This window comes from Musa acuminata, chromosome BXJ2-5 (assembly GCF_036884655.1).
Source record: "Musa acuminata AAA Group cultivar baxijiao chromosome BXJ2-5, Cavendish_Baxijiao_AAA, whole genome shotgun sequence".
NCBI lineage: Eukaryota > Viridiplantae > Streptophyta > Magnoliopsida > Zingiberales > Musaceae > Musa > Musa acuminata.
In genome coordinates, this window is record NC_088342.1 from 6,657,308 (window position 1) to 6,681,587 (window position 24,280).

Below are 24,280 nucleotides of genomic sequence, written 5' to 3' on the forward strand. Positions count from 1 at the left end.
CCATGTCTCTGAGCTAGTCCCTTTGTTAGCTTAGTCACTGGTGTCAACAGATTAAAGAGGCAAGTTAAGTGACTCGACTCTTCAGATGTCACCGTTCATTTGCTGGATGCTATAAAAGCACTTGACAATCCATTGTATTAGCAGAGCAGGACTCTGTCCACCACTGTACGCAATTTTAGATCGAGACAATAATGTATTCCACAGGTTTTTGTGACTAGATAGCATTTGAGATGCCATGCCATGCTGATGTGGTACCTGTAATCTTCTTAAAATAAGATTATATGAAACTTGCAGTCTGCACTCGGAACATGTTCAAACAAGGTGACAGAATGACGAAGAGTTTCTTTATGTAGGCATTCCTAGTCAGATCAGCAACCATGATTCATGAATGTTGATTATGCATGTCACAGCCAGTAGCACTGATTTGGAAGTTGCTTGTTTTCTTTACGGTTTGGCACTTGCTGTCAGTCCTCAAGGCAATCTAATTTGTTTTCCTGGGGAAGTGTCTTATTAGTCTCTAGTTCTCTTGTGTAGGAACAGAGTCCATATCTCATTCCCAAGTGTTGGGATTGTTGCTTCCTGTCAAGAGAATTGTTTCTGCTCCTGATTCTGAAGTGCCTGTGTACGCCATGTTTCGATTGCTCAAGTATATTGCTAAGAACAAAACCCTCTGTTCCACTCTGCAGAATTTCTGCACCACAATTATCTAATAGATTTCAGCTAAATTTAGCTAGCAGACACAGGAATAATTGCAGGATTTAATGACAGAAAGAGAGCTATTTTAAGAGAGAATATGGATTGCATTTGTTGCTTGTGCTCATGCTAAACAACCTGGATGAGTCTTATGGCCTTCTCAGACTTCTGGTTGTCATGCATAAAGGATGAACACCCACCAGGATAATGTAGAGTTGGACTCCAATTGTACAAGGTTGCAGGCAAACAGGACAAATAAGTTCTATATTGCTTCTTGCTTTATCTCCATTAGTGTGAGGAAGTTGTGGTTATAGATATTGTACTTCCTTGTAGATGTTGCAGATGTTGAACAGTCAAGTTCATGGACAAGTGAGCTGCCAGATAAGACATCCAATTCATGGAAGCTAGTTCTGCAAAGTCAAAACACTCAATTGCATGGATGTACAAACATTTGTCTTCCAAGCATGGAATCTTAAGCATTAGAGAAGTAGGAGAACACACCATTAAGAACCACCATCTCACCAATTAATAGAACAAGTCCACTACTGCTTGAATACATTTCCTTACTTGGCCTGGTCAATTCCTGATGTATATATCCCAAGCAGGTTCAAACAGGACTTCCATTTCTCCTGGGAATTTTAGAAACCTTGCCAATAAAATAATCTTAATCCTAATTACCAACTTGGTTATTTCCTCTCCTTAGTGCAGCCTAGTTTCAGATTCCACTGGTGAAGTGTCTCATTGCATTTGTCTATTCTGAGGTCCACTTTGACAGATTAAACACTTCAACCATATTAGACACATTCTTTGTCTATATCCTCATGGCAGCAGTAGTAGCCAATATTCCTTGGAACATGTCAAGCAAGATATTAGCTCTAGCATTGGCCTGTGCTTGCCTTCTTCTAAAAGAAATAGTTGACAAAGTCAACCTAGCTTTTTCAAATGAAACAAGGCACCAAGAACTGCTAGATATGACTAGTAGCACTTAGAAATTAAAATATTCCACTTGTATGCTGGAAGTCAAAGGAGTGACTTTTGTGTGATCTTATCCATCCAGAGAGTTACAGGTCCATGGAATGATCACCATTAGAAAAGCTATTACTCACAATCATTGGGTGCAGGATTTGCTAATTCATTGAGTGTTCCACATAATAATTGTTAGCACCTTTCATCAGAAAAGCTATTACTTACAACCATGATGAGATGAGTGTTCCACAAAAATTGATGGCTTGTCCCCTCTAGGAGTAATCTTACAAATCACTGGATTCAGGGGTTCTCCTTTGCTTCCACTGCAAGGTTCTTCTAGCATTGTCTTCTTATCTTGGTTATTTTAGTTGAAAGACCAAGCTTGTTTTAGGGGGCAAGTCAATGGCCATTGACTTGAGAAACATGTGTTTAGAATCCCTGTTTCAATCCCTCCAATCCTAGTTTTGCATGTCATTATTATTCTAAGTTAGGTACTGTTCTGCTGCTTTTAATAGCCGGGCTTCAGTTTTCTTCTCACTTTGTCCTCCTAAGAGAAAGAAGAACATCAAGTCAACAAGAGCTGTAGCTATTAGGCATCCATTTCAACCTTCCAAAGTATCAAAATAAAATTGAAAGAACAGCGTAGTTCTAACAGTTCATTTTGTTTAATGCAGAGGGATGACAATTTTCTAGACCATCGGACAACAAGTCAACTATGTGCGCCCAAAAGCAAGACTTTGAGATGATCAAAGCACAAATTTGTTAGTCTATGCCTATCCTTATCTTGAATCAAATAACCTTAAAGTTTGAAATGAAACAAGAATCTGTAATTGATAATGATGTACAGATACAGTGAAACTTGGTCATTATTAAGATTATGATAAAGACAATCGAGAAGAATCCCCATCAAAACAAAAGGAAGAAGGCTTGCCTTTGTAATGGAGAAGACTTATGAACGACATCCAAATAGGTTTGACATCAAAACTATGTAGAATTAAATGATTGATTGACCTAAGTTTACCACAGAGAACAAAGCCAGAACTGCTAGATTCAATTTCGATTGCCTTTGACTAGGTTTGTGTGTGTGTGTGTGTGTGTGTGTGGGTAAACACAGAAAGCCCACCCGAAGCTTTTAGGCCTTCTCATCTTGGATTAATATGGGGCCGGCTTCGTGTAGGTTGCGGATGTGAATCCAGATGGGTGGATCCGAATCCAATAATCCGCATCTGATGCAGTACCGGATCCGATGAGAAAAGAACTAAACCCGTTTTCTGGCGCCCGATTGAGTCGTCCACGCGCGTGAACATGGAACGTTACGGATACCTCGCGTACAGCTGAGACACCCGTGAGTTATTTCAGGGGCGATGTCACCTGACGAGTTGGCAATGCGGGTCCCACCTCAGAGGCAGGTGGAGAGACCACGTCGCCGACGACACTTCTCAGGGTCGTTGCCTCCACCTAACGAACCCATATGGTGGAAAGGTCAACGACGACCGCCTCATCTCCGATGAAGACATATGCGCGGCCCTACACACGGCGTTCCATCTTCCTCCGTCGATCGAATCCCTCGTTCGCTGCAATTGCCATTGGCGTCTTCTTCCTCTCTTCTACCGCGGAACTCTGAACAACTTAGGTTTCCATGCTATAGAGAAGATTTAGAATTATATTCGTGTACATTAGAATTAGAATTGATTTGGTGTATGTCGCCGCATATGAACAAAACAAATACAATAGCAATAACAATCACGATGTTATTGATTTGGTATGTATCGTTCTTTCTCCTTTTGATGCCCTTCAACGGGGAGATTGAGGATTCTGCAAGGGAATTGAAGGTGGCCTGCTACTGCTGCTGCTTCTTGACATCAACGAAGCACAGGAAGCAACCCTGGGAGCCTTCTTTGGCTGCTTCTGGCTTGCATCCATTCCTCCTGCATAGCTCCTGCACGTCTTCATCTTCCTTGCGTAGGGGGTCTCCTTCTTGGGAAGGTCCTCTATGCTGCTAACCGCAGCAAGCGATGTGTAGGATTGCGACTTCCCTTGATAGTATTTGGACAGCCCTCTCCTGAAACAATAGCATCCAGTTGAATGATCAAGTTGAGCTCTACGTTCGAGCCTTAATGGCCAGTTCAAAAGATGCTCACTTGATGGGTAGATGCTCCATGAGAGAAGACATCTCACGCAGAGGTCCATCTGAAGCCGGCTTGGACGATGGCGAGGATGAAGCCGGAGGCGAACGAGTCACATCTTGCGTGAAATCATCGTCGTCGGAGTTGCTCGAATAGGAGTCGGATTCGAACAGCTCTTCGTCGTCGTCCTCCTCCTGATGGTACCTTCTTTGCCTGAGACCTTCCCCCATGACTGCACTTTGTCGAGGAGGAGCTATTCTCTTTGTGGTTTTATATATCACGAGCCACTGTGCATTAATATGTGGATGGAATCAGTAGTGGAAACAACAAGGCTTTTTGATGTGTTTCAGAATTCCTTCCACACCATCTACGTTCGTTGCGTGGGTTGTAATGGATAAGCTCGTTCTTCGGGTAGGAATCATCCATATCCCTTCTCTCATCAGTCGGTGGAATCGGTGGGCCACCATGAGATCAATCGGGGACCCGAAAGGAGATTTGGGTCAACAACAAGTGTGATATGAGGGACCAACCTCGTGTTTATCCATACGATGGATGGTTCAGCCGACGCGGTTCGACCCGGTCCGACTCGGCACGCCGACGCGGTTCGTCGTCGTCAAGTTTGTTACTAATGCTTTTGCTACCTACCATTCCGTAGACGCCCACAGTTTACCCATTTATTTTTGCGCACGAAATAAATAATTCAAAGCTGTTGGGAAATGATAATATAATATATTTATTTATTTCCATCCTTATCCACACGGATGACAGGCATGAAGAATGTTAGTTGGAGGGGTTCGGCCGCCCCAACCCATATCGGCTGCCACGCTTGATTTCTTTTCCTTTTAGCCGTCGAAATAAATTGCGATTGACCTGTGGACGATTACAAATACGTTGATGCCGGAATAGATTAATTAGATTGGGTATCCCAACAATTCGTCTTTGTATTTAATGAGAGTGTATACTGTTTTTGATAATTTTATTTTAAGAAAAAGAAAAGAGGAAAATTATATGGCATGCATGGGTCCATCAAGACCGTCGGATTCGAGGTCTTGGGTTAGGGCTGATTGGTTATTTTTTGCAGATCGGTGGGCAGAAAAGGGCGGGCCTCGCGGCATTAGTAGAGGCGGACTCGAAGGGCACGTATTCAATCGAGTTGAGTGGGTGGTGGGGTGACGCTTCAGATCCGCTCTCCCCTCCGCTCCACTCGTCTCCCGCCCTCCAAAACCAAATTTAAAGCGGGAGGCGTGCTGGAGAAGCAACGAAACGAAAGGGGAAGAAGAAGAGTGAGAGGATGTCGTGGCAAACGTACGTCGACGAGCACTTGATGTGCGAGATCGAGGGCCACCATCTGACGGCGGCGGCGATCATCGGGCACGACGGCAGCGTCTGGGCGCAGAGCGCGTCCTTTCCTAAGGTTTAGGCCCCGATTTCCCTCTATCTTGGATCTTTCAGCGCTTTGATCTTGTTCAAGTCGTAGAGGCATTTGGATCTGATGATCTTGATGTGCGGAGGAGGTCCGATGGTTGGATCGGTTCATGAATGTCCGAGGGGAGATCGATCGACTTGTTGCATGGTTGTTTTAGATGGTGTCTGTTGGATGACGACGCGGCAGGATCTGGTTTCGATCGGTCATTTCAGGTTCTGAAGGTTAATTGGATTTGGATAGTCCGAAATTGGGAAATGCCCTATCATTGTTGCTCGTTCTATCTTATAGATTTCTATGCTTTGATTTAGATTTTAATTTCTTACTTGATGTTTACAAAATTCTTGTAAACCTAGTAAATTGCCATCAGATCTATGCTTGTATACCATGTAGGTGATGCTTGTTCCTAATGCTCTATACATGCTGCTCTCTCTTATTATCTTCATTTAATTCCCCTTCATAGGAAAAAAAATTATTTCTCTCGTTTCTTGCTAAACATGCATGTTAGTGCTTGAAATGTTTTCCTCTTCACATTGTTTCTCTTTCATTCTATATAGTGATGTTCCTATTTATTGCCATGTTTTAGTTTAAGCCTGAGGAGTTCACCAATATAATGAATGATTTCAATGAACCTGGAACTCTTGCTCCTGTTGGCTTATTTATTGGATCCTCAAAGTACATGGTCATTCAAGGAGAGCCTGGAGCTGTCATTCGTGGAAAGAAGGTGATTGTGTTCTTTCTCATTACTATATATATATATATATATATATATATATATATATATATATATATATATATATATATATATATATATATATATTTTTTTTTTTTTTGTAGTTCATATCAAATATTTTCTTGACTTCTTCTGAGGATAATGATATTTCTGGAAGTTTAATATGTACAGTATATCAGTTTTTAGCAAATAAATTTGTGCATTCTTCTTGGTGATTCCATGTCTGCAATTAAATGCTAGTTGAAGTAATTCTTCTTGGTGTTGAAATACATATTTTGTAGAAGTATTATGTTATAGTTCATGCATATTAGACATTGATAATGCAAGGTCTATGATGCCAATTATGAATGTTTATCACTACCGTCGGTAGTAGTAGCATCCCAAGAGGGCCGAGATTATATTCCATGTTGTAAATTGTAAAAAAAAATCATTATAAATAATATACTTACGAGATAAGAAATGCTATTTCTGAAAAGATTGCAAAGCTTTTCATGGGAAACATTGTTTGTGCTGATTTTGTCGGTGCCATTCCAATAAGCCTTCAGATTAACTTGAAAAAATGTGTTGCATGACAGGGATCGGGAGGCATCACCATCAAGAAGACTGGCCAAGCATTGATCGTCGGCTTGTATGATGAGCCAATGACTCCAGGCCAGTGCAACATGGTCGTGGAAAGGTTGGGTGACTACCTCCTCGATCAGGGCATGTAGTTCATCAAATTGGCACTTGCTTCCTCAAATATTTTTCATACAAATGGAAATGTGAATTTTTTTGTTTCACTTCATTTCAGCCGTATCGAGAATTTTACCATAGCCTAATAATTTGTTGGTGAATGGACAGGATTATTGTAATCCATTTCGAGTGGTTTATTGTTTTATCCACAACCTTTTTCTCCCCTGTTTTGCATGTTACTTTGGGTATCTTTTATTTCGGTGTTTGACAAGGGTTCATGATATATGTATGCTCTTTTCAATTGACTATTAAGTGATCTGATGCATGATGATTTATGATAGTGAGTTAGGTAATGCGGCACCAAGGTGCCTTGATGCAGATGATGCTGTTTTGCAGCGATGAGGTGATCCCTTTAGTTATTGATGTGGGGAAAATAACTTGTGCCAAATTTTTGAAGAGCTGAGAAATATGGATATTTTTATACATAAAATATTAGTTTGATGGTGATTGACGAAAGATTCAAATTTTCATTCTTTACTGAACTATCACATTATTTCAGCCAATACATCATAATTAATCAAAATGATAAAATATTTATCCTGATGAAGAATATTCTTGTTACATTTTTTATATTATAAAAAATGTCTCCTCAAACAATAAACAAGGTTTGGAACCTGGGGAGCCTTTTGATTCTCCAAGTCCTCTTAGTCCAACTTGGGATTGGTGGATCCTCGTTAACTTAGATATTCTTATGTGGTGCTTATTTAAGGTTTGTTGCTATCAATTTATGTGACTCAATTTGAGAAAGATGCCTGGATTTAGCATATAATTTACTGCTTATTAGGTTTCAGGTTCTCGAGTGGGATAAGATTGCATACACAGTGTATAATCTTGCATGGACTCTACTATAGCTTGTAGATAAGGTACAGAAGATGATATATAAAAATATTGAGCACCACTTTATCGTGGAAGTTGATAATTTAGGTGGAAGCTAAGGCCCACAATGGGCAAATGATGGAGATATTGCAGATCAGCAATGAGTACTTGGTGTCATTGAAAGAAAACAATATCGAAAAGCTGAGCTTATGTTTGTCATGGAATCCTAAGTTAGCCTTTAGGAGCTAAGGCCTGCAATATGCAGTTACTTACTGGAGATAGTTCTCATAATTAGTAATGAACTATTTATATCATTTAAAGTTGCTTACACCAAAAAGAAAAACTTATTTTCTTGATGGTAACCTAATTTAGCCCTGCTACCTGCTACGTTAGCTAGCTGGGGAAGAAAAAAAACATAACCGATTATGTGTGATGGGGGATAAATTTACCCCTAATTCTCTATAGGTATTGTATTCTATACCTATAAGTTTATAGACTAATATGAGTTTGTGATGAGTGACATACGAGAAACATCGACAAATTATTGAAGTAGGAGAATCAAAGATCGGACTGGAGAGCATTATGTTATAAATTGGACGTCGAGGATGGACTTTGTACCATGAGTTCGAGCATCGGGCTGAAAGGATTGGATATTACGTTAAAAAGATTGGATGTTGTGGGAGATCGACATACCGATAGATCAAGCAATACGTCGAGAGAAAGGACGATACGCTGGAGGTTTGGACAAAGTACCAAATGAACAGATGATATGCTGGACACGTTTTGAAGGCTTCAATGATTATAGCTAAAGTGGTTAAGTCTTGATTGAAATCATTGGGAGTCCAATTAATTTGGTTTTGAGTTGTAACCATGTCAACTTAATTAGGAGTCCATTAGGCCTAAACCAGGCCCGAATTGAGCTTGTTGGAAGGCTAATACAGTAACTTGAGTTGGCTCAGGCGATGGTATCGCTTGAGAGCCGAAAAGCACGGGTTATGCTTTTTCAGGAAGTCCACCGATGGTACCGCCAGGGCCTAGATTCTATGGCTCTATTCGATGGTAGTACCGTCCGACACCGGTGGTAATACCGCTAGTGCCCCAAAAACTCGGGGACTTAAATTTTTTACTTTATTTTTAAAATCATTTGAGGTCTATAAATATCTCACTCATGCTTGCTTGATGCAAGAGGTGAAAAAGAAAAGAGAAGAATGAAATCTTATGAATTAAAGTATGTAAACTCTCTTAAAAAATATTTGAGTCTCTTCCTCATTGAGTGTAGAAGTTATATTAAGGAGGTGTGAAGTCTTGTGTAAAAGAGAGGTGTAAATGTTCACTCCTAAACTTGTTAAAAGGTGAAGAGATGTATAATGGTTCTTCCTAAACTTGTGAAAAGAAGAAAAGTTTTTTTAATAAGGGTAGTTGATCTTTACTCATTGAAAAGAAGATCAGTAGTAAAAGCTGGTGGCGTTGAGGGAAGAGGAATTATGAGTGGACATAGGTTGGGACAATCGAACCACTATAAATATTTTTGCATCCTTCTTGTTTTGCCTTATCATTACTTGTTGATTTACTTATTCACTACTCTTACTCACCTCACATTTTCAGTTAAACACACTTCTGATACAGGTTTTATTGATCAAAATTTTTAAATCGAAACTTTATTTTGATAACACTAATTCAACCCTCACCCCCCGTTAGTGCCTTTTACAATCCTAATAGTTGAATCTAGATGAGGTGGCGGTCACTCAACGATAATGGTAGACCTGAGAGAAAATATTTTGACTATATAACAAGATATTCCTCTGGTCCTGACCCACTATCAAAGATTAGTGATTATTCACTCATTTTCTCACTGCGGCCCTAACTTGAGTGTTGGAGTGACCTGTTTGGGTGCCCACTTGACCCTGGTCTTCCTATAGATTAGTCATCAGACATGTAGATAAGTTCTAAATCCCCCTCTTTGAACATTTTCAAACCCCTAAATGTGTAGCCTAAGATTGAGTCAAGCTGATAGAGATATCATCGATATTTCAAACCATCATTTTGGCATTAGAAGAAGGGCTCCATATCATAGTAGTGTTATAACGAGTACTCAAGTTATGGTGCACCATTTTCGACTCATAATATATTCACCTAGGGGGTCAACAATCAACCTTTCCATCTCTCGATGTTGCCACCACCACCCATATGCCCATGCAATATTGACATATGTTCAATGACCCTGGTCTCTCTCCTCCGATGACAACTTTGACTCATATGTTAGTGCCAATCGAGGTCTTCATGAACCTCGCTTAATAGGTTCAAATGCTAATGGGGATGATATAGTTGGTTGTGCCCTTACTCCCACAATTGGCTTAGTCGACATCCAATGACACCACAGATCTTAGCCAAGCTCCATCAACCCATGGACACCTTGATCGAAGGAGTCTTGAGATCTCCAATGGTTGAGTTTAGTATGTCGTGATAGCCCCCGAATCAAAGCCTCAGTCAGTAGATTCAGAATACACCCTTCTAGTGTAGCTCCGATAGATGAACCGATATATGGAGAATATGCCTTGCAAGTTTCACATGGCGAAGGCAGGGAGTTTAGCTAGCCTCACCTAGGTCAAATCTCTCATCGCTCGACACATACAAGAGGAGCTCGTCTCCTTAGGCTACGAACTCCCTAATCTAGAAGCGTTTAATGGGGACGTTGACCTAACAGAGCACGTGGTAGCCTTCCACACATAAATAGTTCTCTATGGTACATCCGATGCTTTGATGTGTCGAACTTTCCCTACGATCTTAAGGGGGACGACTCGACATTGATATGCCAAGTTGAGGCCTCTTTCTGTTGACTCCTCTGCCCAACTCATCTAGGAGTTTGCAAAGCACTTGGCGGGCAACATTCACCCACAACGCTCAATAACTACCCTCCTAGGCATGTCGAGGGGTTTGTGCAGAGGAACATCATACTCAGTTCACTATCCCGAGGGCAATCATCATTGACAATAGATACAATTCAACAATCACTAGTTGAAGGCCCTCTATCGGTCCTTCAACTTTCGACTGCGATTCAATTTAGTAGTTTATCTGTAGACTAACAGCTTGGTCAAGGTGACAAATCGAGCCATACTTGAGAGATTGAAGAGGCGGGTGGCTGATGCCAACGGCACTTGGCTTGAAGAGCTGCCTAGCATCTTGTAGGCTTCTCAAATCACTCTAAAGACTAGGACGGAAGAGTCGCTGTTCAGTCTAGCCTTCAGACTAAGGTGGTCCTCCCCCCTGAGATGGTCTTCCTGATCTCCTGAGTTGAGAGTTACATTGAGTAATCCTCTGAGGAGGGACTTCATGCGATACTGGGTCTCATTGATAAAATCAAAACCAAGACGCACTTGAAGATGCTCAACTACAAGAAGGTTATAGTCTGACTCTACAACATGGGCATACGAACATGGGGAATCAACCTAGTCGATCTACTTCTATGGATGGTCAAAGTAAGTGACCTGACTCATTCTTAGGAAAAGTTGGCACTAAATTGGGAGGGAACCTACTAAATTATTGAAGCTATTCTAAATAGAATCTACTATTTTAGAATAATGGACCGGAAGTCACTACCAAGGACCTAACACATATCCAACCTCACAAAGTTCTACCCTCGACTCAAGAAGCCATGACAAAGAAGGCATACTGATCCATGACTTGTAAACATTTTTTAAAATTTATAATGATTCATTCGAAAATTTAATTTTGAGAAGTTCTTACATTATACAATTTAGGTATCTAATTCCCAAAGTTATCCGACCCAAGAAAAAGTAAAAAGAGGGAGGGAGCATATCAATTGGTTGAGGGAGCGGGAGAGCTATCCGAAGGGTCATCGCCACCTAAAGAGATCAAAATTGGAGCGCTCAAGGTGCCAGCTTTGAGAGGAGACTCAAAGCTATCGTCAAAGGGAACCTCCAACTGCATCGATAGGTCTTTGTTGACCTCCTGATCGCAGAAGGGGTTCTCCTCCACCTCGAGCCCCAAATGTGCAGCCTTGAGGTGGGCCAAAGCCAGGAGGATTCCCTTGAGCACTACAGGCCCTTTTTGAAGTCAACCAAGCACTTATAGCTCTCAATCACTTTGGCTTCCCTCTTTAGTAGCAAGGGTGCCTCGACCATGAGTTGCTCTGTTAGGTTAACAACTTGATAGTTGCGCTCGTCGATCTATTGATCCTTCTCCTCAAGCTACCCCTTGAGATCCTAGATAATCACTAGATCTTAAAGCAACCCATCCTTTGTGGACTAAAATTGCCCATAAATGGACTTTAGCTTGATCTCCTGAGAGGCATCGATGTGATGAAGCTCCTAAGTTGGCCCTCTAGCTTGGCCACCTACCCTTCCAATATAGAGATAACCTGTGGGTCAAGCAACTCCCTTAGGGCATCCACCTTAGCTTAGAGGCATACGATTTTATCATCCTATGTGGTAATAACGACTCCCGAATTTCGCATTCGATCTACCAATGACATGAAAAAATGTTAGTGCTATAGGCAATATTGGCGAAATTAGAGCAATTGAGTCATTGGGGACAGACAAAAATAGACTGAGGAGCTACTTATGAGAATCTCCCGTCTCATGCCTCGATGAGTACCTCTGAATGTAGCTTGTATACCTCCTTGGCTAGAGGGGGGAGTAGCGCTCCTCAAAGATATTTGGTGGACTAAGGGTTGTCCTTCAAATGATATGGGAGGCCTTAAGGCCCTCACAGTACACCTCTAATGGAGCCCCTACATCGGATCGGGGAGGTCCACCACCATTACCGTTGCAAATGGCATTGGCTTATGTTAATAAAGCTCCCATATGTCGCTCCAACAATGCCTCTTCTGCATGCGCTCCCTTAAATTCAAGGGTCGATAGTCCAAGGCCTCCGAGGCTTTCTTCTTTTAAACAACCCTAAGGGTCCGCGGGGTTGAATTAACCGGAGGGGGAGGCATCTTGGCCTCCTGTTAGAATTGCTCTTCCGACCTTGGCTCGAGGATGGGAGGAGATATCGAGCCTAGCTCTGAAGGGGGATTCACAAGCTTGGTAGCAACCTCTTAAGTTGGTGCCCTAGAGGAGGAGGCGAAGCCTTGCCTTTTCTTTAGATTTGCAAGATCCATCCTAGCAAAGAGGCAACTTGGAGGTTAGAAACTTAGTCAACTAATTCAGAAGAAGTGTCTCGGGAAGCAGAGCATACCTTGAGGAGCAGGACTTATGCTAGCCTCGACTAACCACTCCTCATCCATGCACTCGATGGCTGAAGAAGAGGACAAGGTCTCTCCTAGCCAAAGCACCAAGTTGCTCTTCTCGTCAAATAAGTAGGGACGTGTGTTGATGAATGTATGTGCTGACCAATCGAGACTGAAGTCCCAATCCAGACTAGTGTCGATGAAAAAGTAGCGCCCCTTGTTGTAAACCCCTCCAGAGTCATGAAGTAGTACCTATTTGCTAGTCATAGATGTCCTACAAATCAATCACGTGAGTGATGGCACGAGTAGAAATTATTGGATAGAGATCCACTAATCTAAGAGGTTTGGGTAGTTGGATGAAGATCCAATACATAATAGAGCAGGATCCATTAGAGTTAAGTAAATAGGGGACCTCTATAAATATGAGGGAACTAAAAACCTATAGGCTAGAAGCTTTTTGGTTGTCACCTTCTATTCTTCTCCCCCTTCTTCTCTTTAGATAGCAATTGTAGAGATTTAGAGAACAATTTGAGGAGCATCGTGCGTCGTCGCCACTCTGCTGTGTAGATTACTACTAGAGAGGAGGGCACTTAACCTCCTTCATCCTCTCCTACAAATATGTAGAGATTCAAGAATATATGATCTCCCCTGATAAAACATTATCTCACACATGGATTTAAGTTTCGCAGGTTTTTGCACACCAATCTTCGCATGACGATGAACACCTTTTTGAGAAATTTAGGGTTTTTGTTTTCTGTTCTTCCGCTGCACATGTGACGTCACCTCTAGATTTCCTTACATCATTGGCCCGCTTGTATACTCAAAAATAGGAGGAACAAATTCAAAGTTGGGATTATGCCGGCATAGTAGCATTTCCCGATAAATATAACAAATAGTATCACGGGTTGGGCACCATCTGAGAGAGGGAAATCCTCTACCAATGGAAGCACTCAGAGATGAAGGGGTAAAGGGAGAATCTGAGTCCAACCTCTAGTGTATCAAAATATACGCAGAGATACTTGCACATTGGGTTGAATGGATGTTGCTTGGCTCGAAGCACTTGCATCTGGTACTCGAGTGAAATTGAGAATCGAAGGCACAAGCACTCCAGAAGCTTCAGAGTCATGATTGGGTCTTGATCATAAGAACATTTCATAATTTGAAGATCCCTAAGAACTCTTAGATTGAGCAAATCTGTTCCCCCTGAGGAGGATGAAGACTCCCCTCTTGGTCTCGAAGTGGCCTTGGGTAGCACTTCGACCCCCTTGACCATCAATTGGTTGAGGGTTTAGGACTCGGATGAGTTGGAAAAGGATAGTCTCCTGACCTACCAACAAAGAGAAAAGATCAATTCTTCATAGACTTGAGATTCAAAGCAGAAGGCATAAAGGCTAGAGTAAGAAGAAGACATAAAGGCTAGAGTAAGAAGTAGGGTAGGGCTCAAGATGCATGTGAGCCCCACCTACAATGGAGAGGTCGTTTTATACCCATTGAACTTCCACTTCACCTTTTAGAGTGTCGGTTCGACTCTCCAGACAACTATCCAAGTTTTCGCTCAATGCAACATTTGAAAATTTTCCTGCATAAGCCTCTAGCTCGACACAAAGTTTAAAATTTTCTTGTCAATGGAGACTTGAGTAGGGAGAGTTCGTCAAAGCCTCCTCTCAGGCTAAGCATGAAAATGCGCTCAAGGTATCCTTCTCAAGCTAAGCATGAAGATGCACCCAAGATGTCCCTCTTGGGCAAAGCATGAAGATACGCTTGAGATGTCTCTCCCCGCCCTCAAAAAAAATAAAATGTAACCCGTCATGCCCCAATAAAAAATAAAATGTAACTCAAATGAGACGACCACCGAGCCCGGTGACAAAGATAGACTCGAGAGAAAATATTCGACCCATATCATAGGTCAGTGATTGCTCACCCGTGAGCTTTTTTTTCACCTTGACCCTAACTTGAGTGTGTAAGAGGCTAGATGGAGCACCTTATCCAACCTTAGTCTTTCTCTAAGTCGATCATCAAGCATGTAAGCGAGTTTTAGATCCTCCTTTTCGAACATTCTCAGACCCCTACACACACGACTCGAGTCGATCATCAAGCATGTAAGCGAGTTTTAGATCCTCCTTTTCGAACATTCTCAGACCCCTACACACGACTCGAGATCGAGTCGGGCAGACAGAGACGTTCCCAACATTTCACACCATCAACGACCAACCAACTTTCTGTATCTTCAACATATATGTCAGCATAAATAGCTGTCAGACTTTCACCACTCAACGGAGGCATAACCATATGCAAATAAGCAGGCAGTTGGATATCATGAGTTTACACATTATTATATATATATCGTTCAAAAGCACGAACTCCACAACCCCAATAAGGGGGAAAATTCGGAGGAATTTGAACTCAAGTTGAACCAAAAAGTATGAGAAAAACACTCGGTTGCATCCACCAACCCATACATTGCACATAAAAGAAAGAAGCATTAGATGAAAGCCTGAACAGGGAATGCCTTCTCCTAATATAATTCAACACTCTGTTGCTGTTCTTTTCCTGCATACTGGTCCTGACTGAAAAATATGAACAGATTACTTTGCATTAAATTAAGCAGATGAGTTAAAGATGTAAATTAGAGGAACCAAGTCACCACAATTCTCTTTGGATCCCCTATTATGAAGTTGTTAGTAAAGCTAATGTGTGACTAGTACTTACAGATTGACGAAAACAAAAACCGCAAACTTACACACGAATTACAGAAAGATCGGTGCTCTTGATCACCCTCAGCCTTTTAGCCATCGAAACAAACATGCTGGAAGTGTCAAATAACAAAAAAAAGGATTTTAGAATCTTGAAATATTAGTTCAATTAATGTTCTTGATTCATGCTGAATTGCAATATTCAGATAGAAAGACCTGTAAGCATAAAAATGAGAAACTAAGTGCGACATGAGGCAAAAATTTTGCATAAGCATGTTAAATCTCATGACTAAAATGGAATTTATACAAGGTCAACAATAGGGTCACATTTCATATATCCTTTTGCCTGAAAGAAAAAGTACCACATTGGTGTTTCTTCCTCTAGTCTATTTGAATGGAGCCTCATTTGACAATGGCTTGCAATTTCTTCTCATTTGACAATCAGTTATTTTCTTTGCCTCTGGTCAATCTTCTTGGATCAGGAATTATGAAAAAAATGAATGTCGATGTCTTATTAATCTAATTGCTCTTCGCCTTACTTATTATGTCTTCAATTTAGGATAGAAGTGATACCACACCAATGGAGGAATTGTAAGCCAGAAGTTTGTGCTACGGAAGACAAGAAAAAAGTTGAATCCTTAAAATAAATCTCTTAAGGAAATTCGATCTTATTGTTTCAGGAAGTGCTGTGTGGTCAGATGATAGTTGAAAATTCTATGTTAGAATTTGTTGTGCAAATTTGCTCTAACATGTACTGTTGTCCGATAGATAATCACATATATTATGTGATAATCAAACACAAGAGAAAAATGTTCGCAGTCGATCGGTTGATCCAACAAGTGCTATACGGTACCATATTCATGCATTTGAAAGAGCAACTAAAATCAGACACTTTTCTAAACTGGTAAGTGCAAACGCAGGGAAAGGAAAGCTTACTCCCAAGGTACATCTCCAACAAGCATCCTATCTCCTTCATTATCTTCATAGATCAGTGAATATTCACCAGTACCATCTAATAAGCCTGTAAATACTTGTTTTTCTCCATCCTTCAAAGTATCAGCAGTAGAAGGATCTTTTTGAGCTACAATATAATAACAAAAAATGTAAGCAAACTAACAGATCTTCTTTTGTTTATTTTGCATCAATGATGTAAATATAGGTTTATGCAACTGACCAGCGAGAATCACAAAATATTAGGCTATATATCAGTTTGAGAAAAAAAGAAGAAGGAAAGATGATGTAAATTATGCAAACATGAAGCTACTAATGATTCAAGGATGTGCATGGGACATATTCTTCCATACTTATCAAGAAAGGTGCAGTATAAGCAGCAAACAAGACATTATAGATAAACAGAGAATGTTTGAGCGAGGAAGTCAAGCCAACAAGTATCTGCACAAGTCGAACTTAAACGAAGAATGAACTTGAGCCCCTGCTGAATGAGTACTAAATGAAAAGAGTACTCTTCTTAATTCTGAATTAGATTACAGATTTACCTGCTAGAAGATCTTGAAAGTGTTCCTCCACAGCTAGAGAGAGCTTCTCGTAGCTGTTATAGGTTGATAGGTCTATTTTTCTGCCAATTGGAATGCCTTCCATGTTAATTTTCACAAACAAGCCCTTCTTGCAGTCCTCAAGCTTCACTTTGGACTGCAAATCCCCACTCTGTGGTTCAGGAGACGGCTTGGATGAGCCGGTAGCGAAATTCTTTCTGAAGGTGCGGATAGGAGGCCAACCAACCAGAGGAACAGATGCAGCTCTGATGTTAATGTGCCAAGCAGAATGCGAAGATAAATTAGACATATTATGGTTTGATCTAAAAGAAAAATGTAAGTGAAAACACTTCAGTAAGTACTCAAATGATGTAATCAAGTATCACTACATATATAAATCAGGACTTAACTTTTCTTCTGAAAATTAGGCATGCTATAAAAATAGCTAAAAGAAAACAAAGAGGTTAATATCCTAAGAGCAAACCAGAGAATGAGACGAGAAGAAAATAAACTTAGCTGGGATAGGCTAACAAATGGTTTAGAAGCAGTTGTTTCTAAAAAGAATTCAACTATGAAATGGCCAACACAAAGATCAGAGGGTAAACCAAATCCTGTCACATGCATAGACTACAATAATCCACATCACTAATACTAATTAGCTATTACTCAACTGAGTATTTAGTATCCTGTGAAATAATAGATTATATAAGAGGCCACATGTGCACAAGAGAGATATTAACAAAGGCAAGGATACCATCATAAATAAACAAACATGTGAATAGATTGCAGAACTTACAGACACTTTGAAAGAAAAATCCAAGGTTTGAGGGGAAGATACTAATACATAGGTTCCATTATGGCTACCTTGTCTGAGAGTTCATGTTTGCCGCAGATGCATTTTCAGGGGCCTCATGTGCTACCTTTCTCTCTTGGCTCTGATGCAGCTCATCTTTTAGATTTGCCCCACTTGTCTTCTGCTGCTGAGGTCCTGAAATAAAGGAGAAGAATATGGTACACAAATCTAAACCCATCAAGGAAGGCAAACATTTGGCTTGAAATACCTTCTGCTCTGGACTCAAATGTGCCAAAGAAACCCCTTTTGGATCCAGCACAGTGGTGGTTCTTGTTGTTGTTGTTGTTGGTGGTGGTTTTGGAGGACTTGTAAAAGAGAGCAAGAGAGAGAACAGAGGGGTCTTTTTCTTCTTCAGTTGCAGGGAGGCCAAGTCTCAGCTCCAAACTCTCCACCTCTAGCTGTGAAGCTTTCATTTCCCCTCCTCTCCCATCATCCTTCACTATCCAATCTCTTTTGTTTGGCATCAAATCAAGCAGCTGAGGACATACTCCTCCTCTGAGACCTTCTTCCATGCCTATCTTCTCTAGTGGACCAAGAATGGAAAGAGAGTGACCAAATCTGCATTGATGTAACACTTTCTAGTCACAGTTGCTGGTTCAAGAAGGGATTACTGAACAACCACTTCTGTTCTACTGTTTTCCTCGTCAATTAAATGTGAAAATTCAATTTTTGACAGGAAAAAATGAAGCACCATCTAAAAGACCCACTTTTAAGAACAACTCTCTTGTGCTAGAGCAAAGGAGAAGCAAAAGAAAAAAGAACACTATTCTCGAAGTTGATCATCATAGCCACTGATGTGCAAAGCTAATACCAGGAAACGAAGAAGAAACCTTGGAAAAGACTGCTCACCTTATGAAACAATGGCCTGTACCCAAGGAGACAGACAGGAGAAATCTCTTCCGGAACAGCGGAAAGCTTTTCACCCTTTCTTTTCCCCTGCAACACCGCCGCTCGAAGTTCCAAAACTCTCCGAGCTCGGGGAACAACACCAGTTGCACCAGCCCAACACTTCAAAACCAAATCTTTCGCAGAGGATAAGCAACCGAAAAGGCTGTCGCGCCTGGAAAATGTCTCCTTGTCTTTGTCGTCTTCCCCCTCCACCGAATTCGGAGTGCGATAAAGGGGGGGATCAAGACAGCAGACACCGCAGCTGTAAACCGGACCAAGAAGGGGAATTTAGAGCAGGGCTCACTCAAAGCAGGCGACAGTGGAACGAAGGCGCGCTGCTCCTGTGGCAGCAACACACGTTCCCAAGTCAAGCATAGGATAGAGATGCGAGTCACCCGCAGACACATCTGCTGTCGCCACCTCCCTCTCTCACACGCAGCAAAAAGAAACACGAGAAAAGCACAAAAGCGTGCGCAACCAAAGCTACTCGATGTCAAACACTTTGCACTGGTCGGTGACAACACCAATTATTATCAGTCCTGCTGTAGCTACTACTTCAGAGCACTTGGAGAACTCTGCGGTGGCACTGTGACTAGGCTTGTGGAGTTGGACATTGGAGCTGAGTTAATGCCAAGCGACGACAGTGGCCGGGGGGACCTCAATAGATGCCATTATGAATTTCTGCAAGCATCCATGACTGCGATCTGTTGTTTAATCCTGTTGAAAGCTGGTAGCTTGTGGAGGAGGGAGGTGAGAGTAGGAGGGCCCTCGATGCAGTGTATTCTGCTTTCTAGGCGGCGGTGGGGAGGTGGTCCAGCCATGGGAGGGGCTGTAAGATCATGGACTCTGATCTGCAGATCTTATTCCTTAGTGTATGTAACAAAGATCAAACAGTGCCTTATTCCTTGGAATCTTAGACTATAACAAAGCCTCAATGTATGGTGAGAGGTGTAGCTGGAGAAGTGTTTTGGAAGTGATGGATACTTCTCGCCAGCTTTGAAAACTCCAAGCTTCTCTTTCGGTGCCAATGATAGAAGTTGATATTTGGCTTTCTCTTTTGATGGATTTGTCAAGATTCTTAGTGGCCCAAAATTTCTTACTCCAAGTAGAAATTGGTGACAGTAGCTCTCCTCCAATAAACAACCTTGAGAAATCTTTTACTGGTAACAAAAGAGAGTGTTTGGATGATCCACTCACTGGTGGATTGATTGCTTTTGAAGAAAGTTAGAAGAGATGGGGGAGATGCATTGAACTTGGAGATCCCATGATTAATGTTTCTCACTTCATGTCATCTTGTGAGAATGACATCCACTGTCCATCTGATTCATTGCTGTGGTTTCTCTTGTAACCTCAGTGGCATTTTGGCCTCAGAAATATACTTGACTATTAGGTCCTGCTTAATCTTACTGCAAAAATATCAACCGCTATAGATTGATGGCAGCCAAATTATTACACAGTGCACTGTTCTTCATCAAGACACCATGAGAATGCTTCAATATTTTTTTGTCATTTGCCATTTGGTTGTGAGGTTGGGAAGAGACATCCTGACATCAAGCACATCAATCAGCTTCAACTAAGTTGACTATAGGCTCAGCTTGTTCTTATTGGATGAAGATATCTATTGAACCAATCATTTGCTAATGGATCCCTATCTTGAGAACAAACAACAATCAAAAGATAAAAAGTTTGCTCTAATTTCAAAAGGTTAATGGGAATCATCTGTGCTCCACTTCATGAGAACTCACCAGCTAAAAACTCCAGCTTTCAGAACCTCTGTTATGTCTTAAATGTCTCCTCCTTTTGAACTGCCATGTGCATCATCTGAATGAACCAGACAATTACAATCATCTTCTTCTTCTGCAGCAGATGTATTCCCAGCTTCCGCAGTTCTCTACCCAGTTTTTAGGTCTATACCGATTGAACATATTCTTTCTCGAGCGTGGAATAAAGTGAGCCCACTGGGAATGCATGGCCATCATTGTAGCATGGAATCATTCCATAGCCTGCAGTTTCTTACCTTGCACAACGAAGATACTTCAGTTTCAGGCTGCGAGTCTGATTTGTCCTCCACGGCAGAAACATCATAGGGAACCACAGGAATTGCCTCCTCCAACATCTGCAGTTGAAATGAGAGAGAAAAGATCGATGGATCAGGTGATCACCAACTGTTCGATCTCCTCCCACGCCGTGTGTGTTGATTCCTTTATCCTGTTCCTCTCGACCTGCATCGGGTGAGGGTCTCGAGGATGAAGATGAGAAGACTAATTACCGGTATGCACGAGGCTGACGTGGACTCAAGCAGGTCCATTGCGGTGGGACCCACACCTCGTGGGCCCGCACGTCAGGCATTTGGAAGGCGGCGACAACCCTTGGGAAGTTTCAGGGCTGACCAAGTAATGCGAAGGTGATAATAATTCGCGGTGCACGACTCTTACCCATCACCGATGTGTACGAACTCTGTGACTATAAGTGTCATGGGTCCCCCTGTGAACATGGAAGGTATATTAGACGAGTTACGATGTGATGGGTAATAAAACAACCTAGGGCAAGGGAACAAAACCAGCGACAAAAGAAGGCTCGAGGTTTAAACCTCATATCCGTTGGGGGCGCTTCTTGTTCTTCCTCTTCGTCCTCGATCGGAGAGCGCAGAAGGGCACGAGAGGGGAGCGGTAGACCAGACGATGAAGAGCCACCGAGGGAAATCGGCGGCGAGGAAGCCTCTCCGCGACGTATCCAACGCCGCCAACGCCCTCCCATCGCGTAAGAAGAGCAGGGCCAAGGACGGGGCCGACGGCGCCCTCGATCGCCTCCTCCTCCTCCGGTCCGACCTCTCCAGTCTCGTCAGCCAGGTACGTCGATTGGAAACCCTAGATTGGCATCCGCTTCGGAATCAAAACCTTAGGGTTTAAATGGGACTCTAGTATGGCGTCTTTGAGCATTAGAACAATTTGCTACCATCCTGCCAAAGATTTCGACTTTCAAGTCATTCTTTATGTTTGGTTATTATGATTTGGATTCTTGACACTTTTCTTGTGTTCTTGTATTGCTTTGGTTCCTGAGCAATGAGAAATACGGTGTGCTTGGCTTCCCACCTATCCTGTTGATTGGGTGGTGGGAGGGTTCTGGATTTGATGTTATGTACTTTCTTCATCCTCAATGGTGTACAGTATTTTGTTTGTACATTTGCTCAGCTTTGAATCGCCGATATAATCTTATTCAAAAACGACAACTTATTGTCTAAGTAGTAGATGCACATTATTTTGTATGGTCTATGCAATACCTGACAAAAGTTGGGTTATTGCGACTTGTTATAGTTGTTGTTCTATTGTATATCTGATATATTGGCATTTAGAATGGTCATGTCTGGTTCCCTGGCTGTGGATTTTGCATTTGCATTCTTTTTTGCAGGTAATGTTCAAAATGTTCTATTTTTTGGTACTTAAGTGATATGCAGCTCGTCATTGATAATTTTTGCAGATTGATGAATTAATTGCTCAAGCTATGGAGAACAGAACAATAAGCAAGAAAGCAAGCCAAGATATTGATTCCTTCAGAAGTATATTATCTGACATTCATTTCTCTTTGAAGGTATGTGTTAAATTTGGTTTGATTGCTGATCTGAAGTTTATCACCTAATTGTATTGGTTGTCGCCGAGGAACTTACATTTCTGAGAACATTGAAGTAGATTGGATCTACCTTTCAAAACTGGAGAAGGTACGATTTATGCATCATATTGCCACTTATGGTTTATTTGCTCTTATGCAGCCATGGTTCTCAAGACTACGGCAATCATTTGACACTTCTTTAACAGCCACTGAAAACAAGCTCAAGTCTTTAGATACCAATCCTGTTCCTGGTGCAGTGAGAGATAGAGATGCTGCTGCAAGCAGAAGAAATGAACCTGAGCTCAACCTGATAGTTTCTTCTTCACCTCTTGTCTCTTGGCGTGCCGGCACCTGTACTGTTGATTGTGGAAGACAACTATTTCTGCTAACACCATTACCCAAAGGCAAACCATCTGTGTCTAAATGCCCTGGATCATCCAAACATATGGCAGGAGTATTCACAGAGAAAGAGCAATCTGGTCGTCATAAGTTACCTCCATTTTCAGTTAATGTTGGTAATGCTTGCCGCGATCTGATCGAACGAGTGGAAGAAAAACACGAACCAACTGGTTTGTCAAATGCTCATTCTTTTGGACAAATGAGTGGTGCATTGGATTCTGGATCTGCTTCTCCTTTGAGTCTTTCAAATCAGAAAAACAGGGAAAACGAGATAACTTTGCGCTTACCAAAGAGTTCTGGAATGCTTGATCCAATCTCTGAGCCAAGTCAGCAGGATGGAGTACCTGAGGATGACAATGATGCTGAGGTTTCAGATAGCTTGTCTATGACGTGCCAGGAGCTATTTGGTATGCAGGCTGCTCCTGTATCCATGAGTCGGAGGAAGAAAGTTGATGGAACTCTTAATTGGTTCTTATCACCCCCCAGGACTTGTATTCTGCTGGAACCATCAGATGAGAAGCCGCTTCCAACCCCTGCGAACAGCCAGCTCTCACTTGCCACTCCTATCTGTAAGAATTTGGATAGCACCCATGAAGAGCTGCCTGGAGAAACCACACTCAAGAGAGAGCTTTGGACCAGATTCGAGGCTGCATCCTCGAACCATCTACACCTCGATGTTTCTGTTTTCCAAGACACAAGAAGAAAAGGTTTTCTCGACATGCTTGAAGAGGTTTCTGGGAAGACATCTGAATTCAGATTCTAGAGTAGATTGACAACAGAAAATCGTAACCAGCTGCTAAATTGTGTTCCTCTAGTTGGGTTCTCTATACTTTTTTGATTAATTCCATATATCATGTAACCCGTTGAAGCAGCAGATTACCTGAAAAATTTCCTGATAGTATGAGTTCTTTTCTGTAAGGGGGCATTTTTAAGAATCTGCTTCTTTCTGTTCAATACATCTCTGCATGCTTTGGTGTGACCCAATTGTTCTTCCCACTTTAGTAGGCAGAAAAAGCACAATGCAGATTCGATGAGATGGACAAGACATGGATTGTTGGGCTTCTTGCTGTTCAATACATCTGCATCCGTATGATTACGAAAATAAAATATCTAGATTTATTTATTTATTTTATTTTAATTTAGTGGTGATAGACGACGGTATGATTGTTATGGATGAGAAGAGCTACAATAACGTACTCACCTAACAATCACTCGTCTACCAACCTTTCGGAGCTTCTCTTCTTGGCAACTGCAGGGAATAGAATTCCTTTGACATCAACGACGAGGTGGCCACCATTTCGTCATAGTGGGCGTTTACGAGGGTCTCAAGGGAAGAGGAATTCGACTGATGCAGCTGCGGAAGGGGACAACTTGGGGGCACCGCCACGGAGTCGACGCAGTTGAAGTAATGCTTGTGGAGAAGACACCAACGACGTTGACGAAGGAAGAGCACAGAGGCGCGGGCGAGGAGGATGGCGAAGATGGTGGCCGCTCAACACCTGCATCGCGACCCTTTCTTTGCTCGACAATTACGTCGGCGTCGACACAGATGGCAATCACCACCATGGCATCTACAACGAAGATGATGGCTAACTCACCGTCGTCTGTCATCACTGACGTTCTCCGCCATTACCAAATTAAAATTATTTTTTTATCGTTTGTTTTTTA

At 41.8% G+C, this 24,280-nt stretch overlaps 4 protein-coding genes across 4 annotated transcripts; 2 read left to right on the forward strand and 2 right to left on the reverse strand.

The window, feature by feature from the left end:
• Positions 1–3,304: 3,304 nt before the first annotated feature.
• Positions 3,305–4,150, reverse strand: LOC135612273 (protein OXIDATIVE STRESS 3-like). The gene is made up of 2 exons (XM_065108363.1): positions 3,801–4,150; positions 3,305–3,721 (listed from the first exon to the last, which is right to left on the reverse strand). Exons 1-2 carry the CDS (start codon positions 4,013–4,015, stop codon positions 3,454–3,456), a joined length of 483 nt encoding a protein of 160 aa, XP_064964435.1. The 5' UTR covers positions 4,016–4,150; the 3' UTR covers positions 3,305–3,453.
• A 774-nt stretch (positions 4,151–4,924) lies between these two features.
• LOC103984738 (profilin-A) lies at positions 4,925–6,838 on the forward strand. Its single transcript, XM_009402298.3, has 3 exons — positions 4,925–5,199; positions 5,795–5,932; positions 6,517–6,838. The coding sequence occupies exons 1-3, from the start codon at positions 5,077–5,079 to the stop codon at positions 6,649–6,651; spliced, it is 396 nt and encodes a 131-aa protein (XP_009400573.2). The 5' UTR covers positions 4,925–5,076; the 3' UTR covers positions 6,652–6,838.
• An 8,154-nt stretch (positions 6,839–14,992) lies between these two features.
• LOC103984737 (auxin-responsive protein IAA6) lies at positions 14,993–19,197 on the reverse strand. Its single transcript, XM_009402297.3, has 7 exons — positions 18,569–19,197; positions 17,928–18,277; positions 17,731–17,854; positions 16,870–17,132; positions 16,310–16,454; positions 15,421–15,486; positions 14,993–15,247 (listed from the first exon to the last, which is right to left on the reverse strand). The coding sequence occupies exons 2-7, from the start codon at positions 18,229–18,231 to the stop codon at positions 15,196–15,198; spliced, it is 954 nt and encodes a 317-aa protein (XP_009400572.2). The 5' UTR covers positions 18,232–18,277; positions 18,569–19,197; the 3' UTR covers positions 14,993–15,195.
• A 1,974-nt stretch (positions 19,198–21,171) lies between these two features.
• LOC103984736 (uncharacterized) lies at positions 21,172–23,566 on the forward strand. Its single transcript, XM_009402296.3, has 3 exons — positions 21,172–21,456; positions 22,085–22,195; positions 22,374–23,566. The coding sequence occupies exons 1-3, from the start codon at positions 21,289–21,291 to the stop codon at positions 23,373–23,375; spliced, it is 1,281 nt and encodes a 426-aa protein (XP_009400571.2). The 5' UTR covers positions 21,172–21,288; the 3' UTR covers positions 23,376–23,566.
• The last annotated feature ends 714 nt before the right edge of the window (positions 23,567–24,280 follow it).